The 25838-nt window shown below is 44.9% G+C and overlaps 1 protein-coding gene across 1 annotated transcript in view; it reads right to left on the reverse strand.

Moving 5' to 3' along the window:
- The window catches only part of LOC141253093 (cell surface glycoprotein CD200 receptor 1-B-like), a 116380-nt gene that overhangs the window by 63419 nt on the left and 27123 nt on the right, over positions 1-25838 (reverse strand). Inside the window, exon 2 of the mRNA XM_073670852.1 lies at positions 12586-12879. Within this exon, the coding sequence (XP_073526953.1) occupies positions 12586-12879 (294 nt within the window). The remainder of the gene's footprint in view (positions 1-12585; positions 12880-25838) is intronic.

Consider the following 25838-nt stretch of genomic DNA (forward strand, 5'->3'; position numbering starts at 1 on the left):
AGTAGTGCCGACTGGGCATCTGGTACTGGGGCACTGCGACGGACATAAGGTTGACAGTAAGTGGGATCTCCAACCTCATCATCATCACCCTGTGCGTTATCACACCCGTCGTCCTCAGAGCCAACCTGTTCCTGCCCTGACAAAAAACTAAAGTTGTCGCTCTAGTCAGGTATTTGAGTCTTATCATCGTCTTCCTCATTGTCTCCACCAACAGGAGTTACAGTTTGGGAATGAGGGTCTACATTATGGTCAGAACCTTCTGCGTCTGGTCCTGGATCCGACTCATAAAGATTCTGGGCATCAGTGCAGATCATTTCCTCGTCTGGATTCACAGAAGCGCTGGAGTCGACCTCTGATTCCCAGGCTATAGTATGAGTAAACAGCTCTGCAGACTCAACCATCTGTTCTACCTCATACTCAGACGGGCAGCTGGAGATTTGGGAGCTGTGAGGAAGCAAGTGCGATTGGGGTGACACCTTTGAGGACTGGAGTATTTGTGATGTTGAAGTTGATGTGGAGGAGAGCCCACTTAAAGGAGCACTTGATATCCGTTGAAGCACCTGCTGTTTTTGTGCCTCATCTGGAATTTGTAGCGATTGGCGTGGCCGTAAGAAAGGGATCTTATCACATTGTCCGCTAAAAGAAGTAGACATTTTAGTTTGGCTGGAAGATGGTCTTTCTTCTGCAGATGTTACTGTTGCTTTAACACCTACCCCATGGACACAACCTTTTTTTCCCTTCCCAACACGCCTATTCCCCTTTCCACCAGCAGCAGGCCTTTTTCCACTCATTTTGGTGGTTAACTAATTCACAACTCTGGAGTTGTTTGCACAAAAAAACAATGGATGGGAACCGAGCAGAGCTGAGTGGCCAAACTGTGGTATTAGGCCAAAACTATTGGCTGGGTTAGATGCAGAAAAAAATTATATTCAATTTGCAACCTGATGGAGGTCTGTATAGATGGATTAATAGAACAAGTCCCACACACAGCTAGAAGCCCAATATTTTTTCAGAGGTAGATGCAGAAAAAAATATATTCAGTTTGCAACCTGATGGAGGTCAGTATAGATGGACTAATACAACAAGTACCACACACAGCTAGAAGCCCAATATTTTTTCAGAGGTAGATGCAGAAAAAAATATATTCAGTTTGCAACCTGATGGAGGTCTGTATAGATGGATTAATAGAACAAGTCCCACACACAGCTAGAAGCCCAATATTTTTTCAGAGGTAGATGCAGAAAAAAATATATTCAGTTTGCAACCTGATGGAGGTCTGTATAGATGGACTAATACAACAAGTCCCACACACAGCTAGAAGCCCAATATTTTTTCAGAGGTAGATGCAGAAAAAAATATATTCAGTTTGCAACCTGATGGAGGTCTGTATAGATGGATTAATAGAACAAGTCCCACACACAGCTAGAAGCCCAATATTTTTTCAGAGGTAGATGCAGAAAAAAATATATTCAGTTTGCAACCTGATGGAGGTCAGTATAGATGGACTAATACAACAAGTCCCACACACAGCTAGAAGCCCAATATTTTTTCAGAGGTAGATGCAGAAAAAAAATATATTCAGTTTGCAACCTGATGGAGGTCTGTATAGATGGATTAATAGAACAAGTCCCACACACAGCTAGAAGCCCAATATTTTTTCAGAGCTAGATGCAGAAAAAAATATATTCAGTTTGCAACCTGATGGAGGTCTGTATAGATGGATTAATAGAACAAGTCCCACACACAGCTAGAAGCCCAATATTTTTTCAGAGGTAGATGCAGAAAAAAATATATTCAGTTTGCAACCTGATGGAGGTCTGTATAGATGGATTAATAGAACAAGACCCACACACAGCTAGAAGCCCAATATTTTTTCAGAGCTAGATGCACAAAAAAATATATTCAGTTTGCAACCTGATGGAGGTCTGTATAGATGGATTAAGAGAACAAGTCCCACACACAGCTAGAAGCCCAATATTTTTTCAGAGGTAGATGCAGAAAAAATATATTCAGTTTGCAACCTGATGGAGGTCAGTATAGATGGACTAATACAACAAGTCCCACACACAGCTAGAAGCCCAATATTTTTTCAGAGGTAGATGCAGAAAAAAATATATTCAGTTTGCAACCTGATGGAGGTCTGTATAGATGGATTAATAGAACAAGTCCCACACACAGCTAGAAGCCCAATATTTTTTCAGAGGTAGATGCAGAAAAAAATATATTCAGTTTGCAACCTGATGGAGGTCTGTATAGATGGATTAATAGAACAAGTCCCACACACAGCTAGAAGCCCAATATTTTTTCAGAGGTAGATGCAGAAAAAAATATATTCAGTTTGCAACCTGATGGAGGTCAGTATAGATGGACTAATACAACAAGTCCCACACAGAGCTAGAAGCCCAATATTTTTTCAGAGGTAGATGCAGAAAAAAATATATTCAGTTTGCAACCTGATGGAGGTCAGTATAGATGGACTAATACAACAAGTCCCACACACAGCTAGAAGCCCAATATTTTTTCAGAGGTAGATGCAGAAAAAAATATATTCAGTTTGCAACCTGATGGAGGTCTGTATAGATGGATTGATAGAACAAGTCCCACACACAGCTAGAAGCCCAATATTTTTTCAGAGGTAGATGCAGAATAAAATATATTCAGTTTGCAACCTGATGGAGGTCTGTATAGATGGATTAATAGAACAAGTCCCACACACAGCTAGAAGCCCAATACTTTTTCAGAGGTAGATGCAGAAAAAAATATATTCAGTTTGCAACCTGATGGAGGTCTGTATAGATGGATTAATAGAACAAGTCCCACACACAGCTAGAAGCCCAATATTTTTTCAGAGGTAGATGCAGAAAAAAATATATTCAGTTTGCAACCTGATGGCGGTCAGTATAGATGGATTAATAGAACAAGTCCCACACACAGCTAGAAGCCCAATATTTTTTCAGAGGTAGATGCAGAAAAAAATATATTCAGTTTGCAACCTGATGGAGGTATGTATAGATGGATTAATAGAACAAGTCCCACACACAGCTAGAAGCCCAATATTTTTTCAGAGCTAGATGCAGAAAAAAATATATTCAGTTTGCAACCTGATGGAGGTCAGTATAGATGGATTAATAGAACAAGTCCCACACACAGCTAGAAGCCCAATATTTTTTCAGAGGTAGATGCAGAAAAAAATATATTCAGTTTGCAACCTGATGGAGGTCAGTATAGATGGACTAATACAACAAGTCCCACACACAGCTAGAAGCCCAATATTTTTTCAGACGTAGATGCAGAAAAAAATATATTCAGTTTGCAACCTGATGGAGATCAGTATAGATGCACTAATACAACAAGTCCCACAAACAGCTAGAAGCCCAATATTTTTTCAGAGGTAGATGCAGAAAAAAATATATTCAGTTTGCAACCTGATGGAGGTCTGTATAGATGGATTAATAGAACAAGTCCCACACACAGCTAGAAGCCCAATATTTTTTCAGAGCTAGATGCAGAAAAAAATATATTCAGTTTGCAACCTGATGGAGGTCAGTATAGATGGATTAATAGAACAAGTCCCACACACAGCTAGAAGCCCAATATTTTTTCAGAGGTAGATGCAGAAAAAAATATATTCAGTTTGCAACCTGATGGAGGTCAGTATAGATGGACTAATACAACAAGTCCCACACACAGCTAGAAGCCCAATATTTTTTCAGACGTAGATGCAGAAAAAAATATATTCAGTTTGCAACCTGATGGAGATCAGTATAGATGCACTAATACAACAAGTCCCACACACAGCTAGAAGCCCAATATTTTTTCAGAGGTAGATGCAGAAAAAAATATATTCAGTTTGCAACCTGATGGAGGTCTGTATAGATGGATTAATAGAACAAGTCCCACACACAGCTAGAAGCCCAATATTTTTTCAGAGGTAGATGCAGAAAAAAATATATTCAGTTTGCAACCTGATGGAGGTCTGTATAGATGGATTAATAGAACAAGTCCCACACACAGCTAGAAGCCCAATATTTTTTCAGAGGTAGATGCAGAAAAAAATATATTCAGTTTGCAACCTGATGGAGGTCAGTATAGATGGACTAATACAACAAGTCCCACACAGAGCTAGAAGCCCAATATTTTTTCAGAGGTAGATGCAGAAAAAAATATATTCAGTTTGCAACCTGATGGAGGTCAGTATAGATGGACTAATACAACAAGTCCCACACACAGCTAGAAGCCCAATATTTTTTCAGAGGTAGATGCAGAAAAAAATATATTCAGTTTGCAACCTGATGGAGGTCTGTATAGATGGATTGATAGAACAAGTCCCACACACAGCTAGAAGCCCAATATTTTTTCAGAGGTAGATGCAGAATAAAATATATTCAGTTTGCAACCTGATGGAGGTCTGTATAGATGGATTAATAGAACAAGTCCCACACACAGCTAGAAGCCCAATACTTTTTCAGAGGTAGATGCAGAAAAAAATATATTCAGTTTGCAACCTGATGGAGGTCTGTATAGATGGATTAATAGAACAAGTCCCACACACAGCTAGAAGCCCAATATTTTTTCAGAGGTAGATGCAGAAAAAAATATATTCAGTTTGCAACCTGATGGCGGTCAGTATAGATGGATTAATAGAACAAGTCCCACACACAGCTAGAAGCCCAATATTTTTTCAGAGGTAGATGCAGAAAAAAATATATTCAGTTTGCAACCTGATGGAGGTATGTATAGATGGATTAATAGAACAAGTCCCACACACAGCTAGAAGCCCAATATTTTTTCAGAGCTAGATGCAGAAAAAAATATATTCAGTTTGCAACCTGATGGAGGTCAGTATAGATGGATTAATAGAACAAGTCCCACACACAGCTAGAAGCCCAATATTTTTTCAGAGGTAGATGCAGAAAAAAATATATTCAGTTTGCAACCTGATGGAGGTCAGTATAGATGGACTAATACAACAAGTCCCACACACAGCTAGAAGCCCAATATTTTTTCAGACGTAGATGCAGAAAAAAATATATTCAGTTTGCAACCTGATGGAGATCAGTATAGATGCACTAATACAACAAGTCCCACAAACAGCTAGAAGCCCAATATTTTTTCAGAGGTAGATGCAGAAAAAAATATATTCAGTTTGCAACCTGATGGAGGTCTGTATAGATGGATTAATAGAACAAGTCCCACACACAGCTAGAAGCCCAATATTTTTTCAGAGCTAGATGCAGAAAAAAATATATTCAGTTTGCAACCTGATGGAGGTCAGTATAGATGGATTAATAGAACAAGTCCCACACACAGCTAGAAGCCCAATATTTTTTCAGAGGTAGATGCAGAAAAAAATATATTCAGTTTGCAACCTGATGGAGGTCAGTATAGATGGACTAATACAACAAGTCCCACACACAGCTAGAAGCCCAATATTTTTTCAGACGTAGATGCAGAAAAAAATATATTCAGTTTGCAACCTGATGGAGATCAGTATAGATGCACTAATACAACAAGTCCCACACACAGCTAGAAGCCCAATATTTTTTCAGAGGTAGATGCAGAAAAAAATATATTCAGTTTGCAACCTGATGGAGGTCTGTATAGATGGATTAATAGAACAAGTCCCACACACAGCTAGAAGCCCAATAGTTTTTCAGAGCTAGATGCAGAAAAACATATATTCAGTTTGCAACCTGATGGAGGTCTGTATAGATGGATTAATAGAACAAGTCCCACACACAGCTAGAAGCCCAATATTTTTTCAGAGGTAGATGCAGAAAAAAATATATTCAGTTTGCAACCTGATGAAGGTCTGTATAGATGGATTGATAGAACAAGTCCCACACACAGCTAGAAGCCCAATATTTTTTCAGAGGTAGATGCAGAAAAAAATATATTCAGTTTGCAACCTGATGGAGGTCTGTATAGATGGATTAATAGAACAAGTCCCACACACAGCTAGAAGCCCAATACTTTTTCAGAGGTAGATGCAGAAAAAAATATATTCAGTTTGCAACCTGATGGAGGTCTGTATAGATGGATTAATAGAACAAGTCCCACACACAGCTAGAAGCCCAATATTTTTTCAGAGGTAGATGCAGAAAAAAATATATTCAGTTTGCAACCTGATGGAGGTCAGTATAGATGGATTAATAGAACAAGTCCCACACACAGCTAGAAGCCCAATATTTTTTCAGAGGTAGATGCAGAAAAAAATATATTCAGTTTGCAACCTGATGGAGGTATGTATAGATGGATTAATAGAACAAGTCCCACACACAGCTAGAAGCCCAATATTTTTTCAGAGGTAGATGCAGAAAAAAATATATTCAGTTTGCAACCTGATGGAGGTCTGTATAGATGGATTAATAGAACAAGTCCCACACACAGCTAGAAGCCCAATATTTTTTCAGAGCTAGATGCAGAAAAAAATATATTCAGTTTGCAACCTGATGGAGGTCAGTATAGATGGATTAATAGAACAAGTCCCACACACAGCTAGAAGCCCAATATTTTTTCAGAGGTAGATGCAGAAAAAAATATATTCAGTTTGCAACCTGATGGAGGTCAGTATAGATGGACTAATACAACAAGTCCCACACACAGCTAGAAGCCCAATATTTTTTCAGACGTAGATGCAGAAAAAAATATATTCAGTTTGCAACCTGATGGAGATCAGTATAGATGCACTAATACAACAAGTCCCACACACAGCTAGAAGCCCAATATTTTTTCAGAGGTAGATGCAGAAAAAAATATATTCAGTTTGCAACCTGATGGAGGTCTGTATAGATGGATTAATAGAACAAGTCCCACACACAGCTAGAAGCCCAATAGTTTTTCAGAGCTAGATGCAGAAAAACATATATTCAGTTTGCAACCTGATGGAGGTCTGTATAGATGGATTAATAGAACAAGTCCCACACACAGCTAGAAGCCCAATATTTTTTCAGAGGTAAATGCAGAAAAAAATATATTCAGTTTGCAACCTGATGGAGGTCTGTATAGATGGATTAATAGAACAAGTCCCACACACAGCCAGAAGCCCAATATTTTTTCAGAGCTAGATGCAGAAAAAATTATATTCAATTTGCAACCTGATGGAGGTCAGTATAGATGGACTAATAGAATAATGCTATGCCCAAAAGATTTTACTTCACTAGGTGCAGTAAAAAAATTGGTATTCTATACACAGGTGGTATATCTTGCAACACAGATAGGCTACTCCACTGACTAACACACTCTGCAATAGGCCAAAAAGGATTAGCTTTGCTAGATTCAGCCAAATGCTGTGAAAAAAACTTGCACAGCACTGGCACAGACCTGCCTGGCAAAAACTGATAGGAACTGATGTAACCTAGTCCTGAAAAGGACTCCAATTACAATTAGTCTTTACTCCCACAATCTATCTATTTAAGAGCACAGACCTGCCTGATAAAAGTCGCAGGAAATGCTGTAACCTAGCCCTTAAAAGGACTGCAATCACAACTATTCCCTACTCCCAAGCTATCTGTAGATTTGTGTGAAAATTGACTTGAAATTAACAAGGTATAGCGCACACAGCAACAGCGGTGCCGTCTAACACGCAGCTGCAGCAGTGAGAAAATGGTGGCGACGGGGAAAATGGCTTGGTCTTATAGGGCAAGGACATGTGACATACACTGCCAATGACACATGCCCTTGCTTGTGTGAAAAAAAGCACTTCGCTCCGTGTGTGCGCTGCTGATAGGCTGACAGATTGCACCTCCCCACTGCAAATGCGGGAAAGAGAAAAAAAAATGGAGATCTTCATTGTTCCTGCAGAGATCCATCCCCTGCCCCTCCCCCCACCCCGCTGTACACTCAAACTTCGTATTAACATTAATTTTCATCATTACTGAGAAAAAATCCAGTTATGATTTTGGTGCACGAACAGTTATCGAACATAACCTCGAACAGCCGAATTTTTCTCAAATTGTTTGAGTTCGCCGAATGGCTCGAACACCGCCCAAAACAGCTCGAATTTGAGATTGGCGAACAGTTCGAGTAGAACAACGCTCATCTCTACTGCCCTCTTCTGCTCACAAATCCTTCCCAACATCTGCAGGGTAGAGTTTCAACGCGTGGGGACATCACATACCAGTCTGTGAGCCAGAAGCTGCAAACCCTGCTGAAACATGGCAAGAGAGGCAGAAGCTGTACGTGACTTTCTAAAATGGGAACACAGGCGGCGTACTTTAACAAGCAGATCCGGCCTCTCTGGGTAGGATTTGAGAAACCGATGACCCACAAGGTTAAGCACATGGGCCAGGCATGGTACGTGTGTGAGCTCGCCTCGCCTCAGAGCCGCCACCAGGTTCCGGCCATTGTCGCACATGAACATGCCTGGCTGTAGGTTCATTTCGGAGCTGTAGACTGTGGAGGCAACCCTGATTGACCTAGCGCCCGCAATCCTTGGCATCGGGAGGTCCGACTGGAACCCAGCTTCTACTGTTAACCCAGTGTGCCATCAGCGAGATGTACCTTCTCTGCCCACAAGCACTTGTCCATGTGTCCGTGGTTAGGTGGGCTTTCCTGGTAACTGTGTTGTTGAGGACACGGCTAATGTTTTGGGGCACGTGCTTGTGTAATGCGGGGACAGCACACCGGGAGAAATAGTGGCGGCTGGGGACCGAGTACCGAGGGACGGCCACCGCCATCAGGTTGCGGAATGCTTCCATCTCCACGAGCCTAAAAGGCAACATTTCAAGCGCAAGCAGTCGTGAAATGTGGGAATGTAGTAGTGTGGCCTGTGGAGCATTGGCTGCGTATTTGAGCTTGTGTTCCAAGGATTTGAGTGTGGACAACTGAAAGCTGCGCTGGGAAAAGGACATGGACCTGCTTCCTGATGCTGCTACTTGAGAGTGATTAGCTTGCATGCACAACAGCGGAAGAAGCAATAGTGCCACCCGCAGACACTGTTCCTAGACCCTGGGGTTCGGCCCACAAAGTCGGGTGCTTTGCTGCTATGTGCCTGATCATGCTGGTGGTGGTCAGGCTGGTCGTTTTGCCACCCCTGCTGATGCTTACCTGGCAGATGGTGCAAATGGCCATTTTAGGGTAATCGGCAGAGTCTTTAAAAAACAACCAGACTCAGGAAGACATAACAGTTGTATTGGCAACTTCCTTCGTGTTGGTGTTACGGGGAACGGTTGCCTACCTTCTTTCTGCGGCCACCACACTGCTTCTTGCTGCCTGTTGGGGTGCTCTGCCTCCCTCACCCTGTGTGCTGCTCTCCTCGCTCTGCATGTCCTCCTGCCAGGTTGGGTCAGTTACTATATCATCCACCACCTCAACTTCCACTTCCGCACTCTGGTCCTCCTCCTGACTTTCTGGCAATTGTGTCTCATCATTGTCCACCTCTTGTGACACTTTCCCACCATCGCCTTCGTGTGACCATGGCTGCTCAAATATTTGGGCATTGCTACATGTGATCTCCTGTTGCCCCGCTTCATGTGGACCGAGGCGAGAGGCCCGAATCTATAAATGGAAAAGTGAACAGCTCTTCGGAGTGTCCAAGTGTGTGATCAGTTGTCTCTGGGCACTCAGCATTGTGGGAGGAAGGAGGTTCAGGGTGAGTAATATGCGGTCCAGACTCACAGCTACTGAGACTTGACCGTGTTGAAGACAAGGTGGTGGTGGTGGCTAAGTGACTGGAAGCATTATCTACTATCCAACCAGTAACCTTTTCACACTGCTCTGTGTTCAATAGTGGTGTTCTGCGGTCCCCTATTAATTGGGACAGGAAGGTCGAGCGAGAAGATTTGGGTGTTTGTTGTGGCACAATTTCAGCTTGCCCACGGCCTTGGCCTCTGCATCCACCATCATCACCATCACATCCAGTTCCCCGTCCCTTGCCAAGTGCCTTGCCAATTTTAAATGGAGGACAATATCTTCCACGTTCACTACAAATGACTGAAATTGGAGCGAACTTATATGTGATCCGTGTGACGGACAAACCACAGTTTTAAATACCTGGCCTGTAGGTAACTATTTTTAACAGCAAACTGGTGTGAATTGCTTCACTGACACACTGAAAAAAAAATTAATGGAGGTGAGAAATGGCAGTATTTTCTGAAAACGTATGTGATCCGTGTGACGGAGAAAACACGGTTTTAAATACCTGGCCAGTAGGTAACTATTTTGAACAGCAAACTGGAGTCAATTGCTTCACTGACATACTGAAATTTTTTTTAATGGAGGCCAGAAATGGCAGTATTTTCAGCGTAATTATATGTGATCCGTGTGACTGACAAACCACAGTTTTAAATAGATGGATTTTTATCACTGTAATACGGAAAGAACCTGGCTGTATTCTGCAGTGCCAACAAGCAAATGGAGCAAAAAAACTGTGTTCTCTGGATTGCTTTTTAAGAAATGAGGATTAAGATAAAAAAATATATATTCCTGGCCCCTGAGACCTGGGGCTATTTCTAGAAATATCTAACAGCAGCAGCAGACAGAACTGGAATGGAGCCTCTTGTGCTATGTGCACTGCAGTCTGCTATATACCCTGCCTGCCTATATACACTGCCTGCCTGATATCTCTGCAGATGGATTAGTCCTCAGAAGGACTGTTTGTTGAGATGGATATGTGTCGCTAATATAGTTTGGTACACCTACACTAACTAGAAACAAGCAAATCTCTCCCTAGCTCAGCAGCAGCTCTCCCTACACTGTCTGATTCCGGAGTGACTGTGACGAGGATGGCGGCGCAAGGTCTTATATACACCTGATGACGCTGTGCGGCCAGCCAATCACTGTAGCTAACATGCTCGCTCATCACTACACATAATCAAAATGTAGTAAAATATATCAAATTTATTAATTGTATTATTGTATTATTAGTATGAGATATAAAATTAAAGGAAAAGATGCCCAACAAAACAGGCACAAAGGGTTCAGAAATACAATACTATAATGAGCTCATGTTTCAGTTCTTATTAGTAATTGTGACATACTGTAAATCATGATTATATGTCACCAGATGGTAAACTGGAAAGAGTATATTATTAAATGGTCAATCAAATAAAGTGCCTTGTGCCATATAATTCTATGTAATACAGATGAAGTATCAGTGAACAAAATGTGTCACATAAAGAGATCATACTCCTAACACCAGAATCCTGATACTCAGGTATGGCCTATAGTCAGAGCATACACATATATGCAATAACAGTGTGCCGATACTGACCCCAAGGTGCCTGTGCTTATCCGACGCGCGTTTCGCCGTGTATTTTGACTAGGATGTGTAGGTAAATCAAAAGTGGCGGTATATAAAGAGCTGGAAGCCAATCGGAAAGGGTTGTGTGCATGGTGTATATTGTTATCAGCTGTTTGCGTGTAGCCGGCGTCACTTCATGCCTGACGGATGAATCTCCATATTATAGTATTACACTGTATTACATACCCTATGTGTTCCACTGTGGGACGCAGTGCTTTTCCCATGTTACCCAGTGTATAATTCACTGTTTCCTGACTCATCACGATCGGGCACTTCCGGACACGCCTTCATGCGTTTCAGAGTCACAAGCACGCTGAAGCCACTTTTCCCGGGTGGGTCGTGCTCCTAGAAGATGCCTTCCTCAGAATAGGAACGTGCTGAGGAAGGCATCTTACTAGGTCTCGTTGCAAGCACTCCAGCTCCTCATAAAGGCAACGATCCCTTACCTTAACAACTCGTTGTTCTGAAGAAGGACATAATCTGCCGAAACGTTAATTTTTGCCAACAAGTGGATATCTTGAATTAATAAACCCTATTCCTGCATCTATTTTTGGAGTACCAAATGTATTTATTACTATATTGGAGTGGATTCCTATTTGAGTACCCTACTAGTGAGTGCCGCATAGTCTTAATTCTTTTCATTTATAATAAGCTCTGGAGGCAGATTCTCAGGGAGATCTATGTCCGGCCCATAGATCGTAACTGCTCATTTACATATAAGAAAAACAAGGATTTGTCTGGAATAACAAATCAAGTAGCAGATATCAAGGTATCATTTTATTCAGCTTCTTATGACCTCATGCCCATATAGACGGCTTAGGAGGGTTGATCCTACTGACAGATCCCTTTAAGGATAGGTCATCGATATTAAATCACTTGGGGTCCAACACTCGGCGCATCCACCAATCATCTGTTCCCAGTTTCAGCAGCGGTTAGATGTAAATGGTGCACAGAAGAGAACGGTACAACTCCTTACACTGCCTAGAGGCCGCTCCCGGGTACTGCAGGTCAGCTCCTATGCAGATAATAGTACTTGGCAGAGGCCATGAAGTTGGGCTGTTCTCGGAACACTGTTGACATCCAGCTGCAGGATCTGGTAACAGGTGTCAGATCTCAACTGATTTCTATTGATGCCCAAGCCCAATGATAGGTAATCCACATAATATTGCGAAATCAATTTAACTAAGTCTAGCTACTAACTTCATTGGTCCAACTCAACAATACAGTTCAAGGATTTGTCTTTCGTAAGGGTTGTTACAACGTTTCTTGATTCAACCTCCTTACAATCCAACTTAATTAATAGATTATATTGTGCCAAGTTCAGAATGGACGTGTTCTCTTACCTAGTACCTGCAAGACAACCGAGTGGAAAAAGGTTCCCGATCCATTGACAATATCACATGTATAATTTCCATCATCGATTGCCATGCTGTTGGGTATTCTCAGAGTCGTTTGGTTCTTATCTACATCCAGATGCATTCGACCGCTGCAGTTTCCTTTGGAAACATGTCCAATAGTTGAAAGATAACAGTAAGACTGATTCAGAGAATGCACCTTCCAGGTGATCATGGTGAAGTTTTTTATGGAGTGGATACAGTGCAGGACAGCTTCATCTCCAGCATGAACCCTCAAGAAATCTGAAAAAAAAAAAAAAGACGATAAGATACAAATTCGATTAGAAATAATGGAGGTGGATGAAAAACTGGACTCCCCTGTGTCCTCACTGTAATATTAGTGTCCTCTTGTGTGCCAAAGAGGCTCTACAGCTCTCTAAGGTTCCAGGATCCAGAGGAAACATCTACTTTCGCACCCTGTCTAGTTATGTTACTGTGAAGGGCAGTAAATTTTTCCTACAATAGATATAGGACCTGATATTATATGATTTTTCAAAATGTGGTGAAGGATATGTGTGACACCCCAGGGGTCTGGTTGCCACAGTGATAGAGATATTACGTCTGAGAGCAGGTGGGAGGTCTCTTGGTCAGGGATCCTATGCATGCCACACCTCCTGCCCAGTCCTGGGAGGGGAAGAACTTCCCCTATATAAACCTAGGGCTGAGGCAGGGTTAGGGAGTAGAGAAGAAGTAGAGACAGAGAAGCAGATATAGGAAAAGAACATCAGGAGCTCTGTGGGAACAGTACTACAAGGAGTCAGGGGCTGGCAGCTGCAGAGCTCGCCCTGACTGAGAAGTATCACCGGACCCGGAGTCCGAGGCTGTGGGGACTAATCTCTACCCAGCAGCAGAAACCGACCGGCAGGGGATTGCAGGTCCTCTGGCCCAGAAACCCGAAGGCACGGTCACACGCGTGGGACCAGCACCGCCATCGTGGAGCGGAAGCCATTAGAAGGCCCCGAGTCACCGGCCATACGGGTGAGCACCACACGGTACACTCAGGGACGTGGGCTACTTTTACCCGCCTCTAGCAAGGTAGCCAGAAGAGTACAGTTAGTTGGGAAGGCCTACAACTCCGCCTGGCCAGGGGAGATCCCATCTGCTCAAGGACTGACCAGGCCCCGATTGCTAGCAAGTACTCCGGGAGGGTCTATCTTTGTCACCAGTAAAGACCCTGAACTACACCGCATCGTCTCTGAGTGGTTCCTGCTACCCCCATCATCCACGTCGGCTGCCCTGAGGCCATACCCCTCCCGTTGGGGGTTATACCATCCACGCTGCACCATCCTTCCACCGGCCTCAGCGGTCTGCCCTGCAGCGGCAGCTCCATAGCTGCATTCAACGGGTGGCGTAGTCATCCACCATCCACTGCTAATAGACTGCCACTTAGTCTGACTCCCTGGGCACGGACCGGGTCACCGCCACGAGACTACTACCCCCCATCTGATCCGGCTCCGGGTAGGCTCCCGCGTGCGCAACGCTGCGCGACTCAGGCCCAGGGGCGCGTCAACTTTTGGCGTAGTCGGCAGGATCTCGTGCCCGCAACCACCGGGTACTGCGTGCCTGAAAAAGACTGTTCAAACTTACCTGTGGTGAAGATTCCCGCCATCCGGCGCCATCTCCCGCTTCCTTCCCGCCATCGGTGGAGTTTTCCCGCCATCCGGCGCCATCTTCAGCCTTCTTCCTGCCATACGTGGAGTTTTCCCGCCATTGGACGCCATCTTGAGGACGCCGCGCGGGAAGAAGAGGGGCGTGGACTCCGAAAGCGCGCGAGAACTGAAGCCACGCCTCACGTCCGGACGTTGCGTAAGGTCCTGGAAGGAGCCCAGCAGACGCCGACGTCACAGGAGCGCGACGGAAGGTCCTCAACCCTGACGATCCACTGCGGAGCCGCGGCCTACGGAAGAGGATCATCGCAAGGTAGGCCACGGTCCACTAGGGGGGAGAAGGATGTCGGATACGGAGGAGAGCTTCACCGCTTCAACCCCCGCCAGCGCCACCGCTGTGGCGGTCATGCCTTTCACCATGCCCTATATCCCGGGGGCAGCCTGGCTACCCCAGTACTCGGGGGAGTCACATACCCTGCATGACTTTAGAGAAAAGCTGCATAGCCTCTTCCAGGTGTACCCCCTCACAGAGGAGCAAAAAGTGAGCATCCTGGTGGCCCAATTAACCGGGGCAGCCCAAAGGGAGGTAAAGTCCTGGCCACCTGGGAGGAGGACTGTCGCAGAGATACTAACCCGGCTAACCGAGGAGGAGCTGCAGTACTACCAATACGAGGAAAGCCAAGAGGACCCGGACGGGTCTGAGGACTACCCTCAGGAGGGAGCACAAAGAGGACATAGCTACTGAAGGGAAGTAGCGTGAATAAAGAGCTGTACATAGTTACCCGTTAGGGTACAAGGACTGCTGCTAATTAAAATATGGTCCCCGTTGGGATTAGTGAATTGTTCCCCGTGTGTCCCTATCCCTTACCAGGCTGAGGACTGTGAGCAGCCATCCCCTATCCCTTACCAGGCTGAGGACTGTGAGCAGCCAATCCTTATCCCCACTGGCCGAGGACTGAGAGCGGCCATATCCTGTAAATAATTATGTGTTTCTAGTAATTTATAGGAGTCCTTGGTGGATTTACCGGGAATCCTTTGTACAGTTAGTGGAGCGTAACCCAGGATGGACTAAAAGACTGTTAAGGACTCGGGGCAGGACAGACCCCTACCTGGTTACGTCTCCCTGTTTTGGTGAAATGGACACCTTTGTTTCCTTCAAAGACTGCACCCGGTTGCGGACATGCCGTGACCACCTTTATGTGTTTTTCTTATTGTATCATTATTGTTATGTTTTTCCAAAAATATGTTTAGTCCCGGAGTACTAAATTTCACTAGGGGGGAATGTGACACCCCAGGGGTCTGGTTGCCACAGTGATAGAGATATTACGTCTGAGAGCAGGTGGGAGGTCTCTTGGTCAGGGATCCTATGCATGCCACACCTCCTGCCCAGTCCTGGGAGGGGAAGAACTTCCCCTATATAAACCTAGGGCTGAGGCAGGGTTAGGGAGTAGAGAAGAAGTAGAGACAGAGAAGCAGATATAGGAAAAGAACATCAGGAGCTCTGTGGGAACAGTGCTACAAGGAGTCAGGGGCTGGCAGCTGCAGAGCTCGCCCTGACTGAGAAGTATCACCGGACCCGGAGTCCGAGGCTGTGGGGACTAATCTCTACCCAGCAGCAGAAACCGACCGGCAGGGGATTGCAGGTCCTCTGGCCCAGAAACCCGAAGGCACGGTCACACGCGTGGGACCAGCACCGCCATCGTGGAGCGGAAGCCATTAGAAGGCCCCGAGTCACCGGCCATACGGGTGAGCACCACACGGTACACTCAGGGACGTGGGCTACTTTTACCCGCCTCTAGCAAGGTAGCCAGAAGAGTACAGTTAGTTGGGAAGGCCTACAACTCCGCCTGGCCAGGGGAGATCCCATCTGCTCAAGGACTGACCAGGCCCCGATTGCTAGCAAGTACTCCGGGAGGGTCTATCTTTGTCACCAGTAAAGACCCTGAACTACACCGCATCGTCTCTGAGTGGTTCCTGCTACCCCCATCATCCACGTCGGCTGCCCTGAGGCCATACCCCTCCCGTTGGGGGTTATACCATCCACGCTGCACCATCCTTCCACCGGCCTCAGCGGTCTGCCCTGCAGCGGCAGCTCCATAGCTGCATTCAACGGGTGGCGTAGTCATCCACCATCCACTGCTAATAGACTGCCACTTAGTCTGACTCCCTGGGCACGGACCGGGTCACCGCCATGAGACTACTACCCCCCATCTGATCCGGCTCCGGGTAGGCTCCCACGTGCGCAACGCTGCGCGACTCAGGCCCAGGGGCGCGTCATATGTAAGAGCAGACCTGATTACATACAAAAGTATTGTGTCACTTAGACATGAATATGGAGTCTTCCCCTCTGCAGATATTATGGTTCCCACTCTTCTGGGAAGGATTTCAATAAGATTTTGGAGTTCTCTGTGGGAGTTTTTGCCCTTTCATCCAGAAGAGCATTTGTGATGTTGAGGAGAGGCCGGGTTGACAATCTCCAGTCTAGTTGTTGGATGGGGTTGACCCAACCATGTCTGTATGGAGCTCGTGCACTGGGCACAGTCTTGAGGAACAGAAAAGGGTCTTCCCCAAACTGTTCCCACAAAGCTGGAAGCTACAATTGTCAACAATATCTTCTGCTGAAGTATTAAGATTTCCCTTCACTGGAACTAAGAGGCCGAGGCCGATATCTGATAACAAGCCCATAGCATTATCCTTCACCAACTGTACAGCGGCACAATGCAGTCAGGGGGTAACGTCCTCCTGGAATCACCAAACACCAGACTCCTCCATCAGAGAAGTGCGATCCGTCACTGCACAGAACACGTCTCCTCCAGAGTCCAGTGGTGGCGGCTTTACACCGCACCATACAACACTCGGCATTGTGTTTTGTGATGTAAGACTTGCATGCAGCTCTTAATGGTTATGGAAACCAAGGCCATGAAGCTTCCAGGTGAAATCTTTTTGCTAATATTAATGTAGAGGAGGTTGGACTCAGTGACCCCTCTTGGTTAGCAGACCTTCAGTATTTCTTTCGAATGAAAGTCTGCTCTGATGAAATTGTAAACGCTTCAGATGATCAGTGGCTGCTGAGGGTCATGTGACATCTCAAACACCAAGATCCAAGTAATAATGCCAGTTTTGGGAGGAAAGTATGCTTTTTTTATGATGGACAGTGAATTTATTAATAAAGGGTTGCCCAGTAGTCGACAACCTTTTAAGGGCAATATGTGCTGAACAACCCCAAATGTATTGGTTGCTCTAATAACCTTGGGCATAGTCAATGATTGAAGACCAAGGATGGTCTCTGTTGGTTTAACTCCTCAGATGTCTCAGTCTTCACCGACCAATGCACCTAAGGACACTCTGTCAACTCTTTACCTTTCCACTACATGAGGGGTTTGCTGCTATACTATGGCAGTTGCAGATCTATGAAAAGACCCCCTGGTCTACCATGAGCATATTAAGTTGGCGTCCACAAAACAATCAACAAGCAGCATTCTGTTGTTTTGCCAAGGGTTTTCTGATGTGTAATTAGAATGTATGCTTATTGTTACTGGCCACATGATTTACCAGTAGTGTTGAGCATTCCGATACTGTAATATCGGGTCTCGGCCGATATTCGCGGTATCGGAATTCCGATACTTAATTCCGATACTTTTACAATATCGGATACCGGAATCGGAAGTTCCCATAATGCCTGCGCTCTGCAGTGTCTGTGAAGGATGACAAGTTGGATGGCAGCGCGATCCAGCCTGTCATCAGAATGCCATCCCAGCGGGGGACAATTCTCCTGATTGTTTAAAAGCCGGCGGCTTTTAAACAATCACCCAGCCCCATACTGCTTCCCCGCAGCCTCCCACCCCGATCCTCCGCTCCCCTCGCCACCTCCAATCCCAATCGTAAATTAGGACCGGGCGGGGAGCGCAGCACCAAGGAGCGAAGGACCCGGGCGGGGAAGCCGGCAGTGAAAAGACTTCACCGCCGGCTTTCCCGTTCTGTGCTGCGCTTTCCCGCCGGTTATTTCAAATGAACAGCTGAGGTATCAGGTGATGCCGATCAGCTGTTCATTTGAAGTAGCCGCGGTGCCCTCAGAGGGTTCATGTGAGTTCATGCTTGACTGCATGAACTAACATGAACTTTCCCACGGCCGCACAGGTCAGCCTCACCTCCCAGACCCGTCATGATTAGTGTGTGTGCGGGGTGTGTGTGCGGGGTGTGTGTGCGGGGTGTGTGTGCGGGGTGTCTGTGCGGGGTGTCTGTGCGGGGTGTGTGTGCGGGGTGTGTGTGCGGGGTGTCTGTGCGATGTTTGTGCGGGTGTGCGCGGTGTCTGTGCGTGCAGGCAGACATAGGCCGATGTGACACTACTACTCCCATCGGCCTATGTCTGTCCCCCGTCCACTCCTGCCAGCAGGATCAGCTCGATGGGAGCAGTAGTTCCCATCAGCCTGATCCTGCTATTTAAATTGCCCTACTGTGTCCCCAATAAATGTTAAATACATGTCATTGGTGGCCAGTGGTTACCTAAAAGAAATTAGTTCATACATTACCTGTCCCCGCCGATCGCCACCTAAAATAAAGTAAAAAATAAAAAACTACACCTATACTCACCTAGACACCTAATTCCCCGAAGCCATCGATCTCCTGTAATAAAATATAAAATAATAAACCACAACCTTATCCTTACCCCTCCGTAGTAGTCCACGAGTGTCCCACGAAGATCTCCAGTTCAGAGCAGCCACATAGAATGTGACCGCTCTGAACCGCTGCCGCCGCTAGAATGAACGGGTTCGCCGGAGTTCAGGCAGCGCTGCTCCGGTTAGCTCCTTTACGGCCCTGCTGTATCGTGAGAAATTCCCACGGTACAGCAGTGCCGTAAAGGAGGTCTCCGGAGCTGCGCTGCCTGAATGCACTCCGGTGACCTCAGTCAGTGGCTCCCGCTGCCGGGAGCGGACGTGTTCCCGGCAGCGTGAGCTTACAGCAGCCATGACAGCTGTCACCATCTCCAGATGTGACAGCTGTGCATGGGAGATCAGCGCAGGAACGTGGACAGGTAACTATTATTTTTAGTAAACTAAGAATTAAATAAAATTGTGTGTTTTATTTCAAATAAATTATTTTTTTCTGGGTGTAGTGTGTGTTTTTTCTTTTTAACACTTTGTAGGTTAGTAATGGGGGTGTCTTATAGACGCCCATCATTACTAACCTGGGCTTCATGGCAGCTGGCGCTGACATGAACCCCACCACTATTACCCCCTGCCACCGCACCAGGGCAGCGTGGAAGAGCGAGGCTAAGTGCCAGAATTGGCGCATCCTATGGATGCGCCATTTCTGGGGCGGCTGACGGCTGGTGTTTCTAGCCTGGGAGGGGGCCAATATTCATGGCACCCTTCCTGGGCTATTAATATCAGCCCCCAGCTGTCTGCCTAGCCTTTGCTAGCTATTAAAATAGGGGGGACCCCACGTCATTTTTTTTGGGGGGGTCCCCCATTTTAATAGCTAGTAAAGGCTAGGTATTCAGCTGGGGGCTGATATTAGTAGCCTGGGAAGCTCCGTGGGTTTTACCCCCTTCCCAGGCTTCAAACATCTGCCCCAGCCGTCTGCTTAACCTCCTCTAGAGACTAAAATTATGGGGGATCCCACGCCATTTTTTTTTAAAATAAATCCTTTATTTTAACACTAAATGACATTTGAGGAGTTAATAAAGATGCAGTCCCTAAATTATTATTTATTTTTTAATTAATTTTTCCCAAAACTTTTGACGTGGGCTTCGCCATATTTTTGTATGCCAGCCAGGTACAGCATCCAGCTTCTATGAACGCGCCATTTTCCGGGGCGGCTGCAGACTGCAATTTTCAGCGGGGGGGCAGAAAGCTTGGGCCTCCCTGCGCTGCAGATTCCATCCCCCAGCTGTCTAGTTGTACCTGGCTGGACACAAAAATAGGGAGAAGCTCCACGTTTTGTTTTTTTTAATTATTTCATGAAATTCATGGAATAATTAAGAAAAAAAGGGCTTCCCTATATTGTTGTGTCCAACCAGGTACAAATAGGCAGCTGGTGGTTGGGGGCAGCCCGTTCCTGCCTGCTGTACCTGGCTGGACACAAATATAGTGCAAAGCCCCACGTCAATTTTTTTTTAATTATTTCAGGAAATTCATGAAATAATTAAAAAAAAATTATGTGGGGCTTCGCCCTATATTTGTGTCCAATCAGGTACAGCAGGCAGGAACGGGCTGCCCCCAACCACCAGCTGCCTATTTGTACCTAGCCGGACACAACAATATAGGGAAGCCCTTTTTTTCTTAATTATTCCATGAATTTCATGAGATAATTAAAAAAAAAATGCGTGGGGCTTCGCCCTATTTTTGTGCCCAGCCAGATACAACAAGGCAGCTGGGGGCTGGAATCTGCAGCGCAGGGAGGCCCAAGCTTTCTGGGCCACCCCCGCTGCAAATTGCAGTCCGCAGCCGCCCCAGAAAATGGCGCGTTCATAGAAGCGCCATCTTCTGGCGCTGTACCCAACTCATCCAGGGCCCTGGTGCGGTGGCTCACTGGGTAATAAAGGGGTTAAGGCCAGCTTGGCATTATCAGCTGGCCCTAAGCCCGAAATTCATGGGGTCACGCCAATATTAGACATGACCGCCATGAATTTCTAGTAAAGTATTTAAAAAAACACAACACCCAGAATATAGTCCTTTAATTGAAATAAACACACAATTCTTTATTGTTCTAAATTAAACCATACTTACCATCACGCCCATTCCAGCTGAAGCCAACGATCTCCTGCAATAAAAGTAAAATAATAAAGCAACATCATCCTTACCTTTCCATGGCTCCCACGACAGCTTCAGCTCTGCTACATCGAGATGACAGGCTGGACCGCAGCAGAACGCTGCCATCCATCCTGTCATCCCGCAGACACTGAGAAGCGCAGGCTTACTTCCACTCCTCAGTGTCTGGCTGTGACGGCATCCAGATGAGCCGAGGTCATGTCCAATGAACTCAGCTCACCTCATGCACGTCACTGACAGCGTGGGAAAATTCTCCTGCACTCAGCACTTCAGCGTGAGAATTTTCCCACGCTGTCAGTGACGTGCATGAGGTGAGCTGAGTTCATTGGACATGAACTCGGCTCATCTGGATGACGTCACAGAGAGACACTGAGGAGCGCAAGCATGCCTGCGCTTCTCAGTGTCTGCGGGATGACAGGCTGGATGGCGGCGTTCTGCTGCGGTCCAGCCTGTCATCTCAATGTAGCAGAGCTGGAGCTGTCCTGGGAACCATTGAAAGGTAAGGATGATGTTGCTTTATTATTTTTCTTTTATTGCAGGAGATCGTTGGCTTCAGCTGGAATGGGCGTGATGGTAAGTATGGTTTAATTTAGAACAATAAAGAATTGTGTGTTTATTTCAATTAAAGGACTTTATTCTGGGTGTTTGTGTTTTTCTTTAACTTTGACTATGGGGTTAGTAATGGGGGTGTCTTATAGACGCCTCTCCATTACTAACCTGGGCTTGATGTCATCTGGCATTATAAGCTGACATCAACCCCAGCCCTATTACCCCCTGCCACCGCTACAGGGCAGTGGGAAGAGCGAGGCTAAGTGCCAGAATTGGCGCATCCTATGGATGCGCCATTTCTGGGGCGGCTGACGGCTGGTGTTTCTAGCCTGGGAGGGGGCCAATATTCATGGCACCCTTCCTGGGCTATTAATATCAGCCCCCAGCTGTTTGCCTAGCCTGTGCTAGCTATTAAATTAGGGGGGACCCCACGTTATTTTTTTGGGGGGGTTCCCCCATTTTAATAGCTAGTAAAGGCTAGGTATTCAGCTGGGGGCTGATATTAGTAGCCTGGGAAGCTCCGTGGGTATTACCCCCTTCCCAGGCTTCAAACATTTGCCCCAGCTGTCTGCTTAACCTCCGCTAGAGCCTAAAATTAAGGGGAACCCCACGCCATTTTTTTTTTAAATAAATCCTTTATTTTAACACTAAATGACAAGTACAGTAATCAACACTATCACTGTACTTCATATATATGTGACTGACATGTTTCTATCTATCTAATCTATGTGTGAAGCTCTATTCTGTCTGTTATAAATTGTCGGGTACCGCTGCTGAATTGCCGGCCGGCTTTTTTAAAGAGACGGTGCACGAAAACACTAATATTTTTTTAAATAAATTCTTTACACTAAATGACAAGTACAGTAAGCAACACTGTCACAGTACTTCATATATATGTGACTGACATGTTTCTATCTATCTAATCTATGTGTGAAGCTCTATTCTTTCTGTTGTAAATTGTCGGGTACCGGTGAATGCCGCTGATGAATTGCCGGCTTTTCATGTCATTCTACATTATTCTTAGTTGTTTTACTTCATGTAGAATTAACCTACAAGGAAAGAAAGGGTTTATTTTCATTCCGATATTTGTGTCCCATTGACTTGCATTGGTTTCCGGTATCGGAATCGGCGATATCCGATACTTTTTGGGTATCGGCCCGATCCAATCCGATACGATATTTCCTGATATCGGAAGGTATCGCTCAACACTATTTACCAGCTTTTCAAAATGGTTTTCTGATGGACAACCAGGTGACCAGACTTGTCCATCAGCCTCCTCCAGTCGAAAGACAACTTTTCCATGTGCAGTGTTTTTCCATTGTTGGAGGCTGATAGATAGGTTTGGTCACATGATTGTCCATCAGTGGATATTTTGAGAATAGAAGAACTATATTATATCACTAATTAATGTCCCAACACATATGTTAAAATAAAGACAATATGGACAACTCTTTGGCTCCCTAGCACCAAGCATTCCTGTGTTTGGGGGAGTCTGGAGAGATATTTGCTTCTGGACAATCGCTTGGTCAACAGCTATCTTATGTGTGTGGTCAGCGTCTTTTTGGCAGCAAGTAGATTAATCCCCTAGGTACTGTTGTCTAGATATCCTGAAGACATCTACAGACACTGATGATTGATGACTTCTTGTGTCAGCACTGCAAGAGGAAACGAATTAGAGAACATAAGATTGCAGACAGTTACAAAAAAATTTACTAAACGATCCTGAGACATGAGTGTTGTGGGGAAAGTTGGCCAAAAATAAAGGAAAAGACCAAGAATATTACTGGTCATTGAGATGAGTCTAAAGAAACTGCTTGAAGATCTGATTGATCTGTTCCTTCTGTCCATTACTCCCGTGATAAATAACTGGAAGAATTATTGAAGGAGATCAAGGCTTAACATAACGTTCTTCACAATATTTTAAAATGATCGTAGACAATATGTCTAAGTGGGCCATTAATACTAAACACTTCCTTGAAGGATATTCAACCTACTTGGAGCGTTGAAGGTAACATGGGCCATGGTTGTAAGTCATTTCAGCAAATTGATTTTCAATCCATGACCATCAAGATAATGGTTAACCCTTGATCTCAAGGTAAATCAGAGATGAAGTCAATGAAAATTCTAATTTAGGGTCTAGGAGAGAAAAAGAGCAGCTGCAGAAGACTTGAACATGCCTGACTGAAGTGTTTTATCTGAGCACACGTTGCAGACCTAGAGAAAATCCCTGATTCATTAACTATTTTTTTGCGCATTTTCTAGTGTAAAACTGCTTGAAATGTCACAATGTGTTTGCACAACTCATAGTTTTTGCTTTTGGTGTATCTACATCAGTCATAGTCAGCTCTGCCAACTTTTTGAAAAGTGGATGGGACTCAGGTGGGATGAAGCATGGCCAAGTGCCCCAAGTAAGTAATCAAAATTTATGCAACAGAAGGGGCATAAATTACAACAAAAATGTGTTCCCATCCAAGTGGAGTACATTTCTTGTAGCAACGTCCTCCATCTAAAAGATGTGTTCAATTATTTACAAGGTGCATGCCACTTAATGCATTTGGTGCCTCTTATACCAGGACACACTTCAACAAGATGGAGTACAAAATAACAGTCTTGATGAGTCGACGTAAAACTTTCTTTTTTACTTTATCCCCAAAAGTGGCAGGATAGATGCTTGCAGGTGTTCTTGACTTCAAGAAGACAAGACAGGAGAGAAGAATTGGCCCAGGACTCCTGCCATTAAACAAGAATTCAATAGAATCATCATCTCGGAGGACTTACCATATAAAACTTGGTTACCGAAGGAATGCAGCTGGGGGCATTAATGTGCATCAGATCTGCAGAAAGGAATTTCAACAGATCAAAGTAAGGGAAGAATGGGTTTGTTCTGCAATTTTTCTCAGTTGGATGATAATTAAGAAAAAAAAATCTAATTGTATAAAGTCCCATGCAAAGATTAAGAGAAAAGTCTGACTGGAAGTATTCCAAGTTACCTTTGCCACTAATAATGTTATTTTGACATTCAGCACCTTGAGAGATATGTTGCTATTTCTTTAGGTGAGCTTTTCTCCTAGCAGTTCTCCCTCTCAATAATGGCATCTTTTTTATCAAATGACAAAATTTTTCTAAAGAATAAACCACACATAGTAAACTGTTGAGGGAGAACAGCTTCAACCCTTATCGAGGAGGCATCAGCTTTTAGATAAAATGGTTCATGACCTGGTACGGCCAATATGGTTTCTTACCTCATGGCTTACTTTCTCCCGCCTTACCCAGGATCCCATCCCCAAATTAAAAGTGCAACAACCTGTTGTTCTTTGGATAAATTTTGGCCACAGTGGCCATTTTACTAACACACAACAATAACAATCAAAATATCAATCAATTGACAAGCAATTCCTGATTAAGCATACTAGAACCCTTGTCCCGCTTTTCTTTTTAAAGAAAAATAACCTTAATCCACGCCCCTTGTAAACTAAAAAAGAGACCATAAAGAAAAAAGGGTAAGGGTGGGTGGGACTTTCTTGTTGGCTGCTCCACCCGGAATGACGGTTTTCCCTCACTTTTTTACCCAAACACCCCTGCCTCTCCTAAATGCCTGCCCCTTAGACTACCCCCATCCAATCCTAACACCATATACTTTCAAAAAGAAACCAACCGGCCAATTCCGGTCATGGGGGGCCTTCCACAAGCTGTGACCATCTCCAGCCCCCTCCTTGACCTGGTACGGCCAATATAGTTTCTTACCTCATGGCTTACCTTCTCCCGCCTTACCCGGGACCCCATCCCCAAATTAAAAATGCTACAACCTGTTGTTCTTTGGATAAATTTTGAATATATATATATATATATATATATATGGAGGGAGGGTTCTTGGAGCTAATAGATCTGGCTTTGAAATAAACTAGAAGAACTCGACCGCCATGTTACCCTCAACCGTGCACCACCAGCTCAAGGGCACCATACTTCCACAGTCCGTGAAAGACTAACCCCCTTGACCGGTACCCACAAACGGCTTTCCTTTTCCTTTTTTGAAACATTTTGAGGCCCCATGGGAGCTCCCATTGCAATGGGAGCAAACATGTTTGAACTTACAGCTGTTCCCATATTTGCACTGGCCATCATTAAATTGACAGCACGTTCCAGATTTCTCTTTTCCTCTCTGTGCTCCCTGATTACCCCCTCCACTCCCATGAAAGGACTGCCCATACCTAGCCGGGGCCATAACTTTTAACCAAAGACCAAGATCCTTCTGATCCCACTTAATCTCTGGCCGCAC

Source organism: Phyllobates terribilis, unplaced genomic scaffold (genome assembly GCF_046119375.1).
Source record: "Phyllobates terribilis strain yellow unplaced genomic scaffold, ASM4611937v1 Scaffold_2__4_contigs__length_985480577, whole genome shotgun sequence".
Classification (NCBI taxonomy): Eukaryota; Metazoa; Chordata; class Amphibia; order Anura; family Dendrobatidae; genus Phyllobates; species Phyllobates terribilis.